The sequence below is a fragment of the Camelus ferus genome, chromosome 1 (genome assembly GCF_009834535.1).
Source record: "Camelus ferus isolate YT-003-E chromosome 1, BCGSAC_Cfer_1.0, whole genome shotgun sequence".
Classification (NCBI taxonomy): domain Eukaryota; kingdom Metazoa; phylum Chordata; class Mammalia; order Artiodactyla; family Camelidae; genus Camelus; species Camelus ferus.
In genome coordinates, this window is record NC_045696.1 from 47,172,998 (window position 1) to 47,190,277 (window position 17,280).

The window sequence follows — 17,280 nt, forward strand, 5'->3', positions numbered from 1 at the left end:
GTGTGTGTGTGTGTGTGTGTGTGTGATCACACAAACACCAATAAACCCCCGTACTGAGGCCTTGTGAGATACACATCAGTGGAAATCGGAAGAGTGAGACAACTAATACATAATAGAGGAAACTGATGGAGACACATGAGGAAAAAGAAGCAGATAATCAAAAAAAACCTAACCACCCTTGTCAGCAATTCTGTAAAGGCTAAGCTTTGGGGACTAAGCAAACAGTGACTGCATACACTCCATCAGCTGGGAGAAGGCAGGAGGACCGATGGACCTACCCATGGAGACTGGTCTGAAACATCTTTATTTCAGAGCATGTATGGAGGCAGAACAGGGGCAGAATTTTACAAGCATTTTCCAATAGTGTAGGTAGAACACAGCTGTGACTTACATATTTTTTGACGATAAATAAACCTCAGTACACCCCTGGGGACACAATAGGGCCTTTCAAGTAATTCTTCAATACTAGTGTCAGATTGAGGACCAACATATTTGTGGGGTAAAATACCAGGTTCTGTGGGGACTTGGCAGCCACTTAGAGTGATACCCCTTTATGATTCATCTCCATGTTCTTCTCCCACTGCCCCGGTTGTGTGGAAGTTGCATTTTAAAGCTGACAGATTACACGCTGGGGCCTCTCCTCTACTATAGCGGTTCCGTGTACGTTAAGAAAAAAACCCCTCTATTTCTAAATCATGAGAGAAACTAACAGTGTTAAGTTTTCCTGAAAATGTCAAGGCAGATTAACTAAGTGAAGACTGGTCTGTATATATGCAGACAGACAGCTAACTAGTGAGACGCATCACTACTGACCTCATTCACATGCTGCTCCAAGGTCAGCATGGCTTTGCTCAAGGTGCGGAGTTTCTCCTCCTCTGCGCGCAGGTCATCCAGGGTCCGCTGGTGGGCCTCCTGCCCAGCCTTGGCTGCTCTGTGGAGTTTGCCGATTTCCTCGTTGAGAGACTCCACTTCCTCGGCCAGGTTCTTGACCTGAGGGAAGAAGCCAACACCAGCTCCGTGAGAGCCACCACTGGAAGGTGGGGCATAACGCTCAGGGCCGTCTCCTCTCTCTTCTAGGACCAAAAATCTCATGAGGTATCTACTTTCATAAAGAACCAAATTCAGCCAAATTCCAGATACACTTTTTAAAACTCTAAATTCACTTTTTCTTTTACACACACACACACACACACACACACACACACAAATGATGTTATCTGTCCTGGGCAGGGAATAGGGTATTCTGGTTAATCAAATATTATCAACATAGGTGACTGGATGGCCAATTTTCAGTGTCGTATTATTGTATAACAGGGACACCACTGAAGGCAATTTAGCTTTCTTTTGAGTGTTCAGGGCACGTGTTAATCCTGTTGTGCCTCAGTATCCTAAGAAAACAGTAGGCAAAGAAGAGTCCCAGCTGACAAAATAGGCAAAAATGGAAGCCAATTATATCAGGCCTGCGTGCTTTTTTATGAAAGAGAACCGATGGTACAAGAGTTGCTATTTAATCATCTGCTGAAATTACGGTATTATTCTGGAGCCTGGTTTTTTGTTTTTTTTCAGAGGTTTGAAACAGACTCCTCAGCTAACTTCAGTCTCTACACAGATGCACAAGTTAAAATAAACAAACAACTAAAATGAACAAAACATTAAAACATAAAATGACATATTCAAGGTCAAACTCCAAATCAACGACAGAGGTAGGGATTTAGACGCATCCCAAATCACCTTTCAGTAAACTGCCTCTTGCCTGCTCCCCTTCCAAAAAAGGATACTTAGGGGCCCAATGAAACCACTTGGCTCTTTCCATTAGATTTCAGATGCAATGAGACTGGAACAAACGAAAACAGTTTCATTTGGGAGATTAAGAGGGATTCCATAAATTCGAGCTGGAAATTTGAATTAGGACAGCACAGCTCATCAGACCCTTCATTTTCTGCCAGTTCTGACCCCCAGAGCTGTAAAGCTGCGGGCCACCGTGCTAGATGACTTAAACAGAGCAGGCCTAGTCCCGAAGCCTGATTGGAAGCGTGCAACTCAGGCACATAGGCGTCCCTGACATTGTAGAGAAAGTACCTTGTGCTCGGTAGCATGCTTCTCCTTCTGTGACTTGGCCAATAGTGTTTCCAAGTCATCTATTTCTTTCTTCAGCTCGAAACATTCATCTTCGAGTTTCCGCCCCCTGGCAGTCAGCTCGGAATTTATCTTCTCTTTTTCCTCCACCTTCTCAGACAGCGCCTTGACTCTGGCCTCCAGCTGGATCTTGGATTTAATCAGCGACTCGCGCTGCTCTTCAACGTTTGCCAGGGTCTCTCGCTCCTGCCATGACGAGGAGAAAATTGTTGCCAACAGCTGGAAGTAATTTATCAGCCAGGCGAAAATGCTGCTTAACACAGAGCAAAGAGAGAATTGCCTGCCCTCTGCCCAGCACTTTCACCTGCCTTTCCTGCGCAGCTGAAATAATATTCCCAGTCCCCCGATCCCACTGTTGAGAAGTGGAGGAGCTGCTTGTGTTTGGAGGTGCTTTCGATCTTTCAGGCCATTCAGTAGATTAGATTAGCTCTTCTGGAGCACTTAATAGGATCCTGGTGGCCTAAAGGAACTCACATGCCTCCCAAAATCAGTGGTGTGCTGATTAAATCACAGCTACTGGAAGCATCCTGTGGGCATATAGTTTGAGGGTGTAACCTGCTCCAAATATGGTCCTTTAAGAAAGCAGAATTCCCTCAGACAATACCATATTAATACTATTATTATGAGTGCTCTGATGCACTTGTTAATATACAAGCATCTTCTAATAAATAGAGCTGGGCTGAATATTTTTTATTCGTAGGCCGAATTTAGAATTCATGAGGTTACCTGCATGTCACTAACTAGATTTCACTATTATTTCCAACTAAAATCGTTTTCTCAATGGTCTTGCCAGCAGTAAATTCTACAAGTTATACCCACAGAGTATAAAATACTCTTCCCTTTTATCTTTTCAAATGTACTGCCTCCAGCTCTCACTGAGTGACCCACTGTTCCTGTGTTATGGGCTGAGTGAAAAATGAAGAGGCCGATTGCTTTTTGCTATGAAAGCACCTTTTGTAACTTTGAATGCCTCTAATTTGTCTCCATTTAGAGGCTAAATAAAACCTCTCCTTTGTGAGTAAGCTCTTAATTACTGTAGGTCTCGTTGCAACATAACTTCACACATATCTCCATCTTCCATCTCCAGACCTCATCCATCCTCTGCAATACCCCAGCTTGTGCAACCTATTAACTATCTATTTGCTTGGCTTGAGTTGTTTCATCTACTTAAATCAAGAACAGAAAAAAGCAAAAAGCCAGGCTATTGGTTTCTGGCTAACAACTGGCAAGAGAATGACATCTGCCCAACAAATGGGACTACAAGAGGGAAGATGGGGGAAGTATAGAATAGTAAATTTCCAACATCGCTGAAGACCCGAGAGAAGGGCTAAACTAAAAACCAACAAAAATGTCTAGGCAAAAAGGGTCCATGCAAATCAGAGACGCTTCCAATGTTTGGGCAACAATGGGGACATTTGATCTTAGTTCACCCTGGGTTGACAAGCAGAACCGTTGTTTGCTCTCTTCCATTCAGCATGTGTACAGGACCTGTCACCATCACCAAATGAAGAGGACAATCCAATCGACCATCATCGATCCCCTCATTAAACATGACAGCAGGCTTGGGGCCAGCTGAGCGATGCTGTGACAATTCAACAGGAGGAACATCCCTCCCCCAGTGGCAGTTATTCTCTCACGTTCTCACAGTGTTAATTGAAATGGGCTCACTCAGCACTGTTGGTAATTTTGAGGAAGTGAATGATTTTAAAAGAATCTTTGTTTCCTCGGTTCCTATTGTATTGGGCTACGCCCCTTAAAAATAAATGATGATAAAATATTTCACAGCCATGCCACCATTTTAAATCAGTTACAGTTTGAACTGTGAATGGTAAGTATTCCTTGCCATATCAGTAAACAAAGGATGCTGCAGCCATCAGCCATCAGCCACTACAGCTGCCCCTGATGGTGAGCCGGAGAGAACTCAAGACAGCAGGCTGCCCGGCCCCTGCCGCCACCCGCAACGCTGTCCCCTGAGGAGACTCAGGATGAGAAGCACAGGATACCGGCCCTAGCTGGCTAAGGTGCACATCAAAGGAATGATTTCAGCAAGCCCAGACTTTTGCATCTTCCCATAAATAGAAGAGTGCTAGACTCCTTAACTTGAGATGTCTGATTTTCTTTAATTAACAATAATCTTTTGATGTTCCAACTACTTGGTCTTTGTTACAAAAACTCACATATCCTGGCTCCTCCCCTACCTCTTGGGAGCTATCCCTTAGCCCTATCTGAGAGGCTGCCTCCTGGGGTTGAGGTCCTCAGAATGTCCGCTGAATAAAACATAACTCTCAACTTTTAGGTTGTGTATTTTTTCAGTCAAGCAGAACTCATCTCAGCCTTCATGGATTTGCCCTGGAATTGGCTTCCATGTATTTCCTATGCTCCCCCCACTGATCGTTTATCACATCTCCCAGGCTTTTACCCACCACTCCCTCCACAAGTCGGGCACATTTCTATCTCCCCCATCAGCCCAGGTAGCACTGGCCACTCTCTCTGCTAGCAGGAAGAAGGGTGAAAACTGGGAAGCCAGGTCTCTCCTAAGCCAGACAAAATACGACATTACAAACTGCTTCTCACAGTAGGAATCTTAACGTAGGTTTGGAGTGGGGCCGTGGAATTTCTATATCTAACTAGCATCCCAGGTAAGGCTGATACACACTAGAACCACTGCTATGTTAAATATGTATCAGAAATACATAAATTCTGGGTCTAAATTCTCATGTAAAATATGGCCTGCTGGAACACTGATGGGTAGCACAGCCCCAAAAGAAAAGAATAACTTAGATCAGTCTAAAATCATTAAATTCTGTTTTCAGTAAGTCCAAAGAGCAGGAAAAAGTTTCATGTATATAACTGTATATAAACCCCCACCCCTTTTTTTAACTTAGCACTGTGCTATGTGAGGTGGAGAATATAATAAAGGTGGATACAGCCTCATACTTGCTTTTGAGATGTTTGGGGATAACAGTAGTCCTGGTAGTAAGAGAAGAGGAATGTAAAAGGGAGTGAGTAACGGCACATGGGCATCAGATTAGAGATGGAGGCTCGGGTGCCAGGGCCGAGGGTCTGGAGTCTATGATGCACACACTACGGGACCTGAAGCTTGCTCCTCAGGGAAGCAACATGGTATTTGTTTAAGGCAATGGTTCTCAGTCCTGAATCACCCAGAACCACCCACACAGATAATATGGACCCACATAGGGTCTGCTTAATCAAAATAGCTGTGAGTAGAGCCTAGGCATCTTTCTTTTTATTTTCTAATGCTTCACAAATGAGTTTGATGCAAAGCCAAGGTTGAAAACAGCTGTTTTAAGAACACAACTGATTGTAATATTGATTTGGACTGGGGAAGGGCAAATAGGGAAATCAAAATCATGAAAGCCAGTTAGGAGCATACGTCAATAAACCTGAAGATCTCAGTAAAGCTTTTCTCAGGACCCACTAAAATCCTGTCTTTTGATTTGCTAATGGGTTATGGGCTACACACAGAATTTAAATTAAGATCCAGAGCTTCCTGGCTCCCATTATAGATTTTGATGTGTTTATATAGTTAAAACCCATCTAATAGTTTGTCCCTTTTTCACAGATATCTTGTCAATGAAATCACTTCACTATAAAACAGGGTGTCTCTTTAAATGTTTTCATTGTCCGTGTTGGATGAAAGGCTAGAGTATTTGAAAAAGCACTGAAAAGCATGTGCCTCTATTTTTTTTCACATCAACACCGCCTGCAAAACAAGGGAATCTAATTAGAAAGTTGATTTGAAGAACAAATGATGTGGCCACTCACAGCCTGCAGCTGAAGAAGCAGGTCATTCTTTTCCTGGATGAGGGAGACTTGCTCTGCTTTCAGTTCCTCCCTCTGTGATTCCGATTCCTCCAAGGCTTTTTGCAGCTGCACACACTCTTCCTTCAGTCCAGCTCCCTCCTTTCCCATCCCAGCAGATCTAACAAGAGGCTTGATCTTGAAGAAGAGCCTCATCCAAGGCCAGCTCTTCACAGCCATGAAAGCTCTTATGTTCCACTGGATCAAAAGAAGTGCATCCCTAAATCAAGAGAAAAAAAACAAAGAAAAGCAAGATAAACCAGATTATAAGAGAGTTATCTTCCAAATTAAGATCCTTAATAAGCACATCTTTTTAGGAGTCATTATCAGTTCTCATTAGTCTTCAAAGCACTTCTACATCCAAGCTCTCATTTGATTCTGGCAGACACCCTTGGAGGAAATTTTGGGGCTAGCAATGTTATGGACTAGGTGTCCTGAAAATCCCCCACCATGAATATCCTTTAAATGAAAGCTGAGCCTTAAAGAGGGTAAGAAGTATAGAGGGAGCCAAAACAAACAAACAAACAAACAAACAAACAACAAACAAACAAACAAAAACAGAGCAAAAAGTGAATGCTTGTACAGCCTGGCCATCCTTACGGAAGGAGGAAGCCAGTCTTCGTATTGCAGGGTTTGTATTTTTATATACTTGTGGGTAAAGAGTCAGGCTTAGGTTTTGAAAGAATTTCACCCTTAATGAAAAGGAAGATTTAAAAATTCACCCACTGGCACAGAGAGAAATTAAAGAGAAATAACATCTGATTTGCTCTGGGCTCAGGAATACTAGGATTCCAATGCTAGGACTTTTTTTTTTTTTTAACTATCAACCAATACTACTGGAGTGTTTGAGGTTTAAATTATAGTTCCTGATTAGAAAAGAAATATGTAGGAATTAGCATAATCATTTTTACACTGGTAATAAATACCCTCTGGGCCCTTGGGGGAAAAATGCAAAAGTGTACTGAAGTACTCAAGTACCAGAGATTCTCCTAAAGTCCCCTTGAAGATGAGCAAACAATTCAAAATTACAAAACACATATAGAGAAAAAAAATATCAACCATCAATGAGGGTATCTACAGTAAAAATTTTAATTAAACCCCCAAGAATTTCACATAATTGAACAGTTTGGTGGAGACCATAAAATGATTGTTTAAAATTATTAAAGGCATAAAGGAAAGAATGGAAAATAAGAAAGAAATGAGCAACTATGATAAAAGGTCAAACAGATTTGAAAGAGGACCAAATAAAATGTCTAATATTGAAAAGTACATTCATTGAAATCAAATACTCAGTGGAAGAATTAAGCAGCTGATTAGACACACTGAAAAAAAAATGGATTAAGAAAAATAAACCCAAAACAAGTAGATAGAAGGAAAAAATAAAGCTGAGATCAGAAACTAATGAACTAGAAAACAGAAAAATAAAGAAGCATTTTAAAGGTGGGTTATTAAATAGTCTAACAAAATAAACAAACATCTGACATGAATCATCGTGCCAAAGGAGAGAAGGCACAAATACACTAGGAATGATAATTCTCTAAGAACATAATAACCTAGGGTTATGCTCTAGAAATATAATTATAGATATATTAGAGATTAAAAATCATAATCTAGCAAATTTGAAGATTTAAAAGAAATGTAAAATTTCTTTTTCTTAAACTCATTTAAGCTAATTCAAGAAGAAAACAAACTCAATAGGCCTGTAACTATTAAAAAATTAAATGAATGTAGTAAAATCTATCACAAAAGAAACACCAGATCTAGATGGTTTTATAAGCAAATTTTACCAACAACTCAAAATAAATAATCAAACAGATAATCCAAATAAATTGTTTCATGCTTTGGAAAGAGGAAATATTGCCCCACTCTTTTATGAGATGAAGGTAACCCTGATTCAAAGTCAGATAACAGTAGGAGATAAAATTATAGGCCAAATTTACTCATGAACATTGATGCAAAAATACTACAGTACTGTAACCAAACCCACAATGTATGAAAAAGATAATATTTCATAAACAAAGTGGGCTTAACATTTTTTTAAAAGTCTATTAATTTAATTCAACACATTTATAAGTTAATGGAAAAAAATCATATAATTACTTCAATAGATGCAGAAAAAGAATTTAACCATTTCCTGGTAAACATGCTTAGCAAAATAAAATGGAATGCATGTCCTCCACACAATATATCATGTTTACCAAAAAAATCTACAGAAGCCATCATATTAAAAGAAAAAGAGTATCTTTCCCCAAAGACAGAAATATGATGAAGTTTGGCAGAAGTTTTTGAAGTCTGAAACATGACAAGTTGGTGAGAATATGGAGCCATGGGATCTTTATATACTCCTGGTAAAGAGTAAAATTGGAGAGCATTTTGGCAATAGCTCACAAAAGTGAAGTTGTATATCCTAAAACCTAGTAATTCAAACCCTGGAGAAGTGCCACTCAATGTGTGGGCCTTGGCCAGCTGCTACCCAAAGACTATCAGAGCATGGATCAGCATCTTGAGTAACAGTGCCTTCAAGAAACTCTTGCATTACGTGCAGGGGAAGACATTTACAAAAATGTCATTGCAGAAATGTTTGTAATAGCAAAAACTTATAAGAAAGCTTACTTGGACTGGAAAATGTATAAATAAATTGTAGTATATTCATACAATGGAATGCTATACAACAGTGAAGATCAAACATCTAGCCTTAGATTTATCAATATTAATAAATTTCAAAACTAGTACTGGATATAAAGAACAAACTTCAGGATGGATCCTTTCATAGAGGATAACTATATGAAGACTAAAAACATGCAAAATCATGAAACCTTTTAAGGATATTTGCATAACTCCACAGAACTTGAATCAAGGGAGAAATATGCAAGGGGCTTCAACTGTGTCTATTAATTTATTTTTAAATGCTGTAACTACAGAAAAAAATGCTAAACATTCATATGTTTTATATATGGAACATGAATAAAACATAGAATGTTAAACACAAATTCAGGATCTGGGGAGCTAGGCACAGGAAACAGATCAAGGGAGAAATACACAAAGAGCTTCAACATCGCTTATTAGTTAATTAATTAATGTTTAAGTTGTGAGCAATTACAGACAAGATGTTAGGAATTGATATACTTTGCTGATGGCTCCATGAATATGCCTTAAAATTGTTTCTGCAATTTTTGCATTTGAAATATTTCATAATAATTCTTTTAAAGTCTTTCTATGATTTAGAAAGAATGGATAGTAAAGACCTCATTTTAGAGATGAAGGAAGTAAACAATGGGAAAATTAAGAGTCTTAACTAAGTTTACATAATTGGTCATTGAAACCAGGACTCCTTATACCCAAACTGTCATAAACTCCCAAGAGACATGGAGGACTACATGGGAGTCACAGAAGACTCCTAGGAGTCTCTCTAGAAGACTCTTAGAAGACTCTCTAATATCTTTGACATCACCATGCAATGATTTTATTCTTTGAGGAAACAGAAAGAATTAACAGACTGTCAGTTAGGCAAATTATATACCAAGACCTGTGGAAATCACTCCAGAAGGTAAACTATATTATGGTAAAAAGTAAACACAACAATCTCAGAATCCCTTGTCCGTTTGGAGTCCCTTTGGAGATTTTGCTAGCCTGCTTTCTATGCTTCTATTAAAGAATAAACAAAATCCACACCTCAGTGTCCAGAGGTGGTGATAAATATCCCTAGTGCACCTGCCTGAAATGAAGTAAAAGAGTTATGGTTACATTTCACCACGAGCCCAGTTTCTGGCCTAGGGGAGGCTGTGTGTTCAGAACACACACCCGCTTTGCAACAAACTTCCCCACGGGGCTGGCTGTGGGATGCATGCAAACCCTTCAGGTCTGCTTCTGTTTTGAATTATGAGTCATGCCACTCTCAGAGATCCAGATATCACCAACTATAAAAAAATCCCTCCAAAGGGAAGGCAGGAAGCAATGCAAGAAATATCTGAATTATGCTCATACTTGGTTAGACAGGGTAATAAAAGCCCTCTGTGTTCTATTTGGTGTTCCATAATTTTAAAATTTCAAGTTAAGTCCCAGACTAAGCAGATGTGGCACAGCTCTTTACCCTGACCTCTTATAAGGCAACGAGAAAAGGTCACATTGACTGAGACATACTATTACTCTAGCAGTGGGGGTGTAGGGTGGGGATATCATACCTCTCTTTCAGAGTCCTCTGGAATTTGATTTGCATCAGTTTTCCCCGTATTCTGGCTTGGAACAATGTGAAGACTTTAGATAGTTTCTTATCTCTCATTGCTTCCAGTTGGTCCAGAAAGCCAGCTTTTAAAAACACCTAAAAGAAATAAGTCAGATGTTAGTTCCACTCATCAATGGGCATTCAGTAAATGTCTGTTGAATGACCCTATGAGCAACTGATATCAGTTTATCAGTTCTATTTCTAATTAAGTTTTACTTAATGTATAAAATATAAATTCTAGAAAGTTTGGTTTTATAAATCCAAACTTTGCAAAAACAAAAACAAAACAAAACCCCACAACTTTAATTATACTGCGGTTATATTCTTTCTTTAAGAACTTAGACTGTCCTTATTTATAGCCTAGGTTGTACTGGGAACTTGGTTTAAGACAGGCCTAGGCAGGGGTCTGCAAACATTTTCTGTAAAGGGCCAGATAGTAAATATTTCTAGGCTTTGCAGACCACACACAGTCTCTGTGGTGCCTTCACCTTTGCCTCCACCTTCCTTCCCTACCCTCTTCCTCCTCCTCTTCTTTTATTTATTCTATTTCTTCTTCTTTCTCTTTAAAAATGACCTTTGAAAAGTGTCAAATCATTTTTAGCTATTGGACCATATGAAAAAATAAGCTATGGATATGACCCTTTGGGGCATAGTTTGCCGGCCTTTGCCCTAGAGAAAAGTTACTTTCTTCTTAGATTAAAAAAAAAAAAAATCCACATAAATATTTTTTTAAAAATCATTAGTAGTGACCAGGATGAGGTGAGTGAGGTACCTAAGGCATAAATTTTAAGGAAGCACTCACATTCAGGGTTGTACAATACAACCATAAGAATGAGTACCTCCTTAAATTTTGTAACTTAAGATGCTCTCTTACCTCATACTAGTCTCGGCCTAGATGAGTGGTATACAGCAAAAATAACTAAATACACAAGGAAGCAAGGCACCAGTAGCAAAATTCAGTAGAAGCAAAGAACAGAAGAAACAGACTCTTAGGTACTCAAAATGTGGGAGTTGAGTAACATATAATCATGTCCAACAGAGTTCTTTTTCTGTGAGCCCTTCACCCCAGACCCTCCAATTCTCCTTCAAATAATTTAGTTCTTATATGGATGTCACTAGAAACAACCTGCTATTGACTGTCAGACAAAATGAAATCAAGTCAGAAGTTTCCCAAAATATATGGGTCATACCAAGATAATCTAAGATGAAGCAGGTTTTAGTTAATCACATTTAAGGACGTTACGTTTGGATTAATTTTTTGGATAGCGGGGTTAATCTTAAACTTTTTAGTTACTCAGACAGTCATCTGGAATTAATTTCCTAAAAGAGTATTTGTGGCTGAATCAGTTCACATGCAGACAAGCAATAACTCCAATAAGTTGACTCAATTTTCTATAGCTCTGATGTGAATACACATTTTCTAGCCCACTAATGTTGATTCAGTATTTTATATCTTGGCACTAAATTGCTTAGATAAATAATTACCAAAATATAAATGTAGTCAAGACTGAGGTTCAAGAAACATTGAATTTTTTTCTCAAATAGTGCTGACATTTCCACTTTCCGCAGAGCTCTATTTGTATTATTTGTGGTCACAAGAACTGCAGAATGCCTTATAACTGCACTTCTTTGGGAATTTTAAAATACACCCAGTTTCCTCCCACTCTTCTCTAAGTGCACTCTTTGTAGTTTTCCAGTTACCTTAGTGATTCCAAAGTGGTACTGGGTATGGTCTGTATCCAAGGAGCGAAGAAATTCTTCAGTTGCTTTTCTGTTGCTCACAAACTTGCTCTTTGGAAAGGCCCTTGGGTTCAGAATGTAGTACCTAATTTAAAATAGGTCAAGGATAAATCTTGAGGTCAGGGGTTATATGATTCAAATAAAGAATAACCTGGACAAGTGAGTGAAAGGAGGAACAGTCTTCTACCTCTCCCACCAATATGTTCAATTTCCATAAAACTCTTGGCAATATTAATGAGAATATGAGCAATAATTCCTTACTTTGGTGTAATGGTTTGTACTTTTCAGAGTGCCTTAGAGACAACATCACTTGATTCTCTGCTCAATTAGGGAGGGAGGGAGAGGTTGAGAGGGGAAAGAGATAGAAAGAGGCAGGCTTAAGTATCTCTATTGTATGGAAAAGAAACTGAAAAGCCAAGACATTAAAAGTCTTTTCTAAGATTCCCTCACCCTAATGGTGAACCGGTGGAGAGCTAGAAATAGGCTTCTTAATTCTGAAACAGGTACTTTGTCTATTCTACTTTGCTCACATTTGCTTGATGATCTATAATTTACACTTTTAGAATTTGGGAAATAGAAAGCAAAGATGCCTCTCCTGCCTCCTGCTGCACAACCTGCTGGCTTCCTTCTTTTCACAGCCTAGCTAGTAAAGTAACAGCCTGCTTGGATGGCAGCTACGATTGAGTATATACAACATTTCAGAGATTCAATTCAGCCTCCATATCTTTCTTCTCTATATATTTCTTCTATATGTGGGTCTATTATCCAGTAATAGAGATTTAAGGATATTACAGCTACACGGATGTTGGATTTAAGGGGAAATAATAATGGAACTCTGTCACCGTATATCTCACCACCACCAAAACACATCGATCTGCCGTCTGGAGGATATCAACCAAACAAACAATGCATGCCTAAACACTCAGAAAGAGGGGAAACAAAATGGACCGCCTCAGGCTTCTTGGATCCTGGGATGTATGTTTACCTTTGTTTAAAATCAGCATATAGCAGCCGGTTTGGAAAACCTTCACAGTATATTCTGACCCCTTCTAAGACACCATTACAGCGCAGCTGTTGTAGAACCAAATAAGGGTCCATTACACCTGAAGAAAAAGGATCACATGAGTCCATGTCTAAAAACAGTATTACCCTACATTTTGTCCTAATTGCTGCATCTTGGGTTAAAATAGTTGGAATTTGGTGTTCTCTACATGATAGGTAATAGGATCTACTCACTCCCCGCCTGGTGGCATTCACAGTACCCATCCTTTTACCTAGGACTCTCTAAATAGGATTTACCTGGAACAAACCCTCTAGTTCATAGTTAGTCAAGATTTTATAAGCAGATACTCCTAGAAAATGAAAAGAAATTTTTTTGCTAGAATGTAAATGGCTGGTACTATATCCATTTGGCAGCCAAAAACCAGCTAGACAAGGGATAAAGCACAAAAGAGAACTGTCATCTCCAAGTAGGAAGGGGAAGGGATTACAAGAAGGGAGGACACAAAGAAAGGGGCAGATGAGCGCTACCACACAATTCTGTTCACTGTTTTGCCTTCGGAAAGAACTGGCCACATCCCAGCCTATGTTCTCCCCCAATTATCTTGAGTTTTATGCTATAGTATAGGCATGTTCATGAGATAGAGCCCCACCACAGCCACAGCTGAAATCTCTGAGAGAAGCCTTTGAAAAGCCATCCAGTGAGCCACCATATCTGGCTCTCAGCAAGGCTTCTGGAAGAAGCCAAGCAGTACCCTCCTAACACAAAGGCCAGCTGGAGTGTTATAAGAAAGATGGAATGACATGATTCTCTGCTCATGCCCAGGGTCACAGAAGTAACCTCAAAGCCATGTATGCATATTCCTGTACTCCCATCCCTTTCATAGACAGAAACAGACCATCTGTAAGACGGGGTAAAGCAGAGTTCTCTGATACCACAAGATCAAGCAAGCCCATATCCTTTAAGGACATATGAAGAACTGTTTTGATTATCTTATGAAGCTTTTCTTGTGACTTTGTCTTAAGACTTAAAAAAACAAACAAACAAAAAACCTGCTGAAATCAGAGCTGACTCAATGGGAGGCAACTCTAATAGGTAACAGAATCGCTCCAAAATAGAGGCAGCTAATTAGATTCCTTGCTAGATGGAAGCAGTGTCCCTAGATGTGTTCAGAAACCCAGCTGATAAGAAACAATGAAGCAAAAACATACAGCGTGAATGAACATGAGTGTTTGCATTGCAAAAATTCAAACTGCGGCATCATTGTTTAGCATCACACTTTCCCAAAATAGGTCACAGGCTGTCAAGATTGGGGTCTTAATTACAGGAGGTTAAAAAAAATGCAAGATACTACAGAACATCAGAAATCAGAATCAGCAACATCTGGCTACAGATTCCAAGGGTGATTAGTGCTCTGAAGACATAAGTGCTCGTCATACAGACAACTTTGAGGCTTACAGCCTCCGAGCAAGCTCCACAGAAACCTGAAATTCCAAAAAGAAGGCTGGAAGTCTTCAAATCCATGATGTTAGGAAAGCAATTCATAGTCAATATCTGTAAAAACTTCCTTTTCTCAACTGAAAACCTAAATAATTCACCACCACCTACCTATTTCATTACCCCACTACCACCATCCACTCATTAAAAAGTATCTACTACAAAAGCCAAGACATGAAAACATGGAAACATTCTAAGTGTCCACTGATGGATGAATAGATAAAAAAGTTGTGATACACACAGAGAGGAATATTATTCAGCCATGAAAAGGAGGAAATCCTGCTATATGTGACAACATGGGTAGCCCTTGAAGGCATTATGCTATGTGAAATAAGTCAGACAGAGAAAGAGAAATGTCATATGATCTCATTTATGGTTTTAGGTATTTTCACCATAAGTTTCTTTGCCAAAAGTATTTTTGCCACAAACATTTTTGCCATATAACTAACTGACCATGCAACAATTTTGCCATAAAAGATAAGACAACTGGCTGACAGTCATTTCTCCATCAACACTGTACTCCCATTTTTATATTACATAAATCTGAAAGAGGTCAAGGGCCTCGAAGGCACAGAGTTGAACCCACATTTCCCATAGAACTTGGAATGTCTACCAACAGACATGTGACAACATGCCATGACAAACAAGTGTGGAAAGCTTTCACAACACAATACAAAGCTCAGTTACAAACATGTATAATATTTGGAAACTGATACCTCTCTCAATGAGGGAAGAAATTTTAGCAAAGAAGAAAAAGTGTGATGCTGAATGAGGAGACAAATCAACAAGCCAAAAATGTATAATGAACTATAAACAATGATATTGAAGATAAATGCTGAGGTGCAGCCCACAAAGTAAAATCAGTATTGCCATCAATCTACACACATTTTAAACATATTTAAATAGTTTATATCTCACAGTAAAGTCTTTTTAACTTTGTTATTTATTTTTATTGTATGTTATCTTACTTCTTATGGCAAAATTGCCTTATAGCCAATTAGTTACACAAAGAAAATGTTTGTGGCAAAAATACTTGGGGCAAAGATGTTTATAACCAAGAAGCTTACGGTGAAAATATCAAATGCACTTATATGCGGAATCTTAAAAAAAAAATCCTCATAGAAAAAGAGGTTCAATTTGTGGTTACCAGACGTGGGGGTGGGGGAAATTGGATGAAGTTGGTCAAAAGGTACAGAAGTCTATTTTTAAGATAAATAAGTACTGGGGATGTGATGTGCCACATAAAGACTATAATTAACATTGCAGTATGGTATACTGAAAGTTATTAAGAGAGTAAGTTTTATGAGTTATCATCACAAGGAAAAAATATCTTTTCTATTTTCCTTGTATTTGTATGAGATGATGGAAGCTAACTAAACTTGTGGTCATCATTTCATGATATATGTTAAAGCAGACCATTATGCTGTACACCTTAAACTTATACAATGCTATTTATCAATTGTATCTCAATAATACTAGAGGAAAAAAAAAAAAACATTTCTTTTAAAAAGCCCGGAAGTACAGAACTAAAGAAATGGGTACTGAGGGGAGTACCTATTTCAGGAGAGGGGATATATTTGTATTGTGAAGGAAGACTAGAGGGAGTTCTTAACAATTAGATATGGATTTAGAAACTGTCTTTATGGTCATTTTAGATAATTTAAACCAAATGATTTCCTTTATGCTGAAATATCTACCTTAATCCCCCAACTGATTATTCAATCCCTTTTTATTATACTTTGCCCTTATAGACAATGGCATAGAAGCTCATTCAGGTTTCAGCATGAAATTCAAGGAGGAACTTAAATGGTAATATCAAGCATTCTAATGTTACCCAATAGAGTATGCTTTGTGAAACCCTTCTTTACATCCACTTGAATCTCAATTCAAAGGCATTCTTGAGGAGGTTCTGAAAACCTCACTTTCAACTTGTTTTTCTATCTGAAAATCTAGCTTTTATATAAAAGAAACTCATAAATGTTTCTTGCAAAGACATTCAATATAGCTTAAATCAAATGTATTTCCTAGTGTGGATTATGAAGAAGTTGACTTACCTGGCATTTTGTTCACATTGGGATTTATGCATCTCACAAAATGAGGTGCTGCTGATTTCAGATTAGTCATCAATTTATTTAGGTTTTCCTAAAATAGAGACCATAACAACAAAAAATTACTTTTCAAATCATTAAAAACACCAAGCCACCTCACAAAAGTCTCCATGTTGATCAGCTTAATCTTAAAGCCAGATGCATACCAACAATAAAACAATGAATTCAATATTCTTCCCTGCTTACCAAACATACATTATTTCCTTCCCGTGATGAGTCAATATTACCTGACAGACATGGTTCTGTTGTGAATCTTATCTACTCATTTTAAATTTGATAGCAATAATTCATGAATGGGTAACATTAAATGGCTTGAGGAGAGAAACTGTTTCTCAAGTTTTCTGTCTGGAAATTTTTATCTTAGGTCAGACTGTCTGGAAGCAGAATCTGAGCTGGGGATTCTGGTTCGAGAGGTTTACTTGGAGAAGGAGGGAAGCTGAGTAGGGCAGGAGAGAAAAAAAGCAATGGTGAGAATTCAGCTGAGTCTGATTCTTGCAGGGGCTCTAAGCACAAATGCATCAATTGTACAACAGTTGGTACCTCCTTGAGGCAAAAGAGGGGCCAGAGTCCGGAGGAGAGGGTAAGAAAACAGCTGGGCTTCCCATCTGACCAAGGGCAATCCTGGCAACTGTGAGTTGTCTGGGGCCAATATTCTCATCAGCTGTAAGATGGGTGCAGATTAGGGGGTGGGGAGGGAAGAGGATAAAGGGGATGTAAGTGGGATACCGGTGGTGTCCACTAAAGCCCATTAATAT

At 38.8% G+C, this 17,280-nt stretch overlaps 1 protein-coding gene across 1 annotated transcript in view; it reads right to left on the reverse strand.

Moving 5' to 3' along the window:
• Nucleotides 1-17,280, reverse strand: part of MYH15 (myosin heavy chain 15) — a 138,660-nt gene that overhangs the window by 63,377 nt on the left and 58,003 nt on the right. The window contains exons 18-24 of the mRNA XM_032478616.1: nucleotides 16,472-16,559; nucleotides 12,906-13,023; nucleotides 11,882-12,005; nucleotides 10,140-10,276; nucleotides 5,923-6,178; nucleotides 2,080-2,322; nucleotides 814-990 (exon numbers count right to left, since the gene is read on the reverse strand). Coding sequence (XP_032334507.1) covers nucleotides 814-990; nucleotides 2,080-2,322; nucleotides 5,923-6,178; nucleotides 10,140-10,276; nucleotides 11,882-12,005; nucleotides 12,906-13,023; nucleotides 16,472-16,559 — 1,143 coding nt within the window. The remainder of the gene's footprint in view (nucleotides 1-813; nucleotides 991-2,079; nucleotides 2,323-5,922; nucleotides 6,179-10,139; nucleotides 10,277-11,881; nucleotides 12,006-12,905; nucleotides 13,024-16,471; nucleotides 16,560-17,280) is intronic.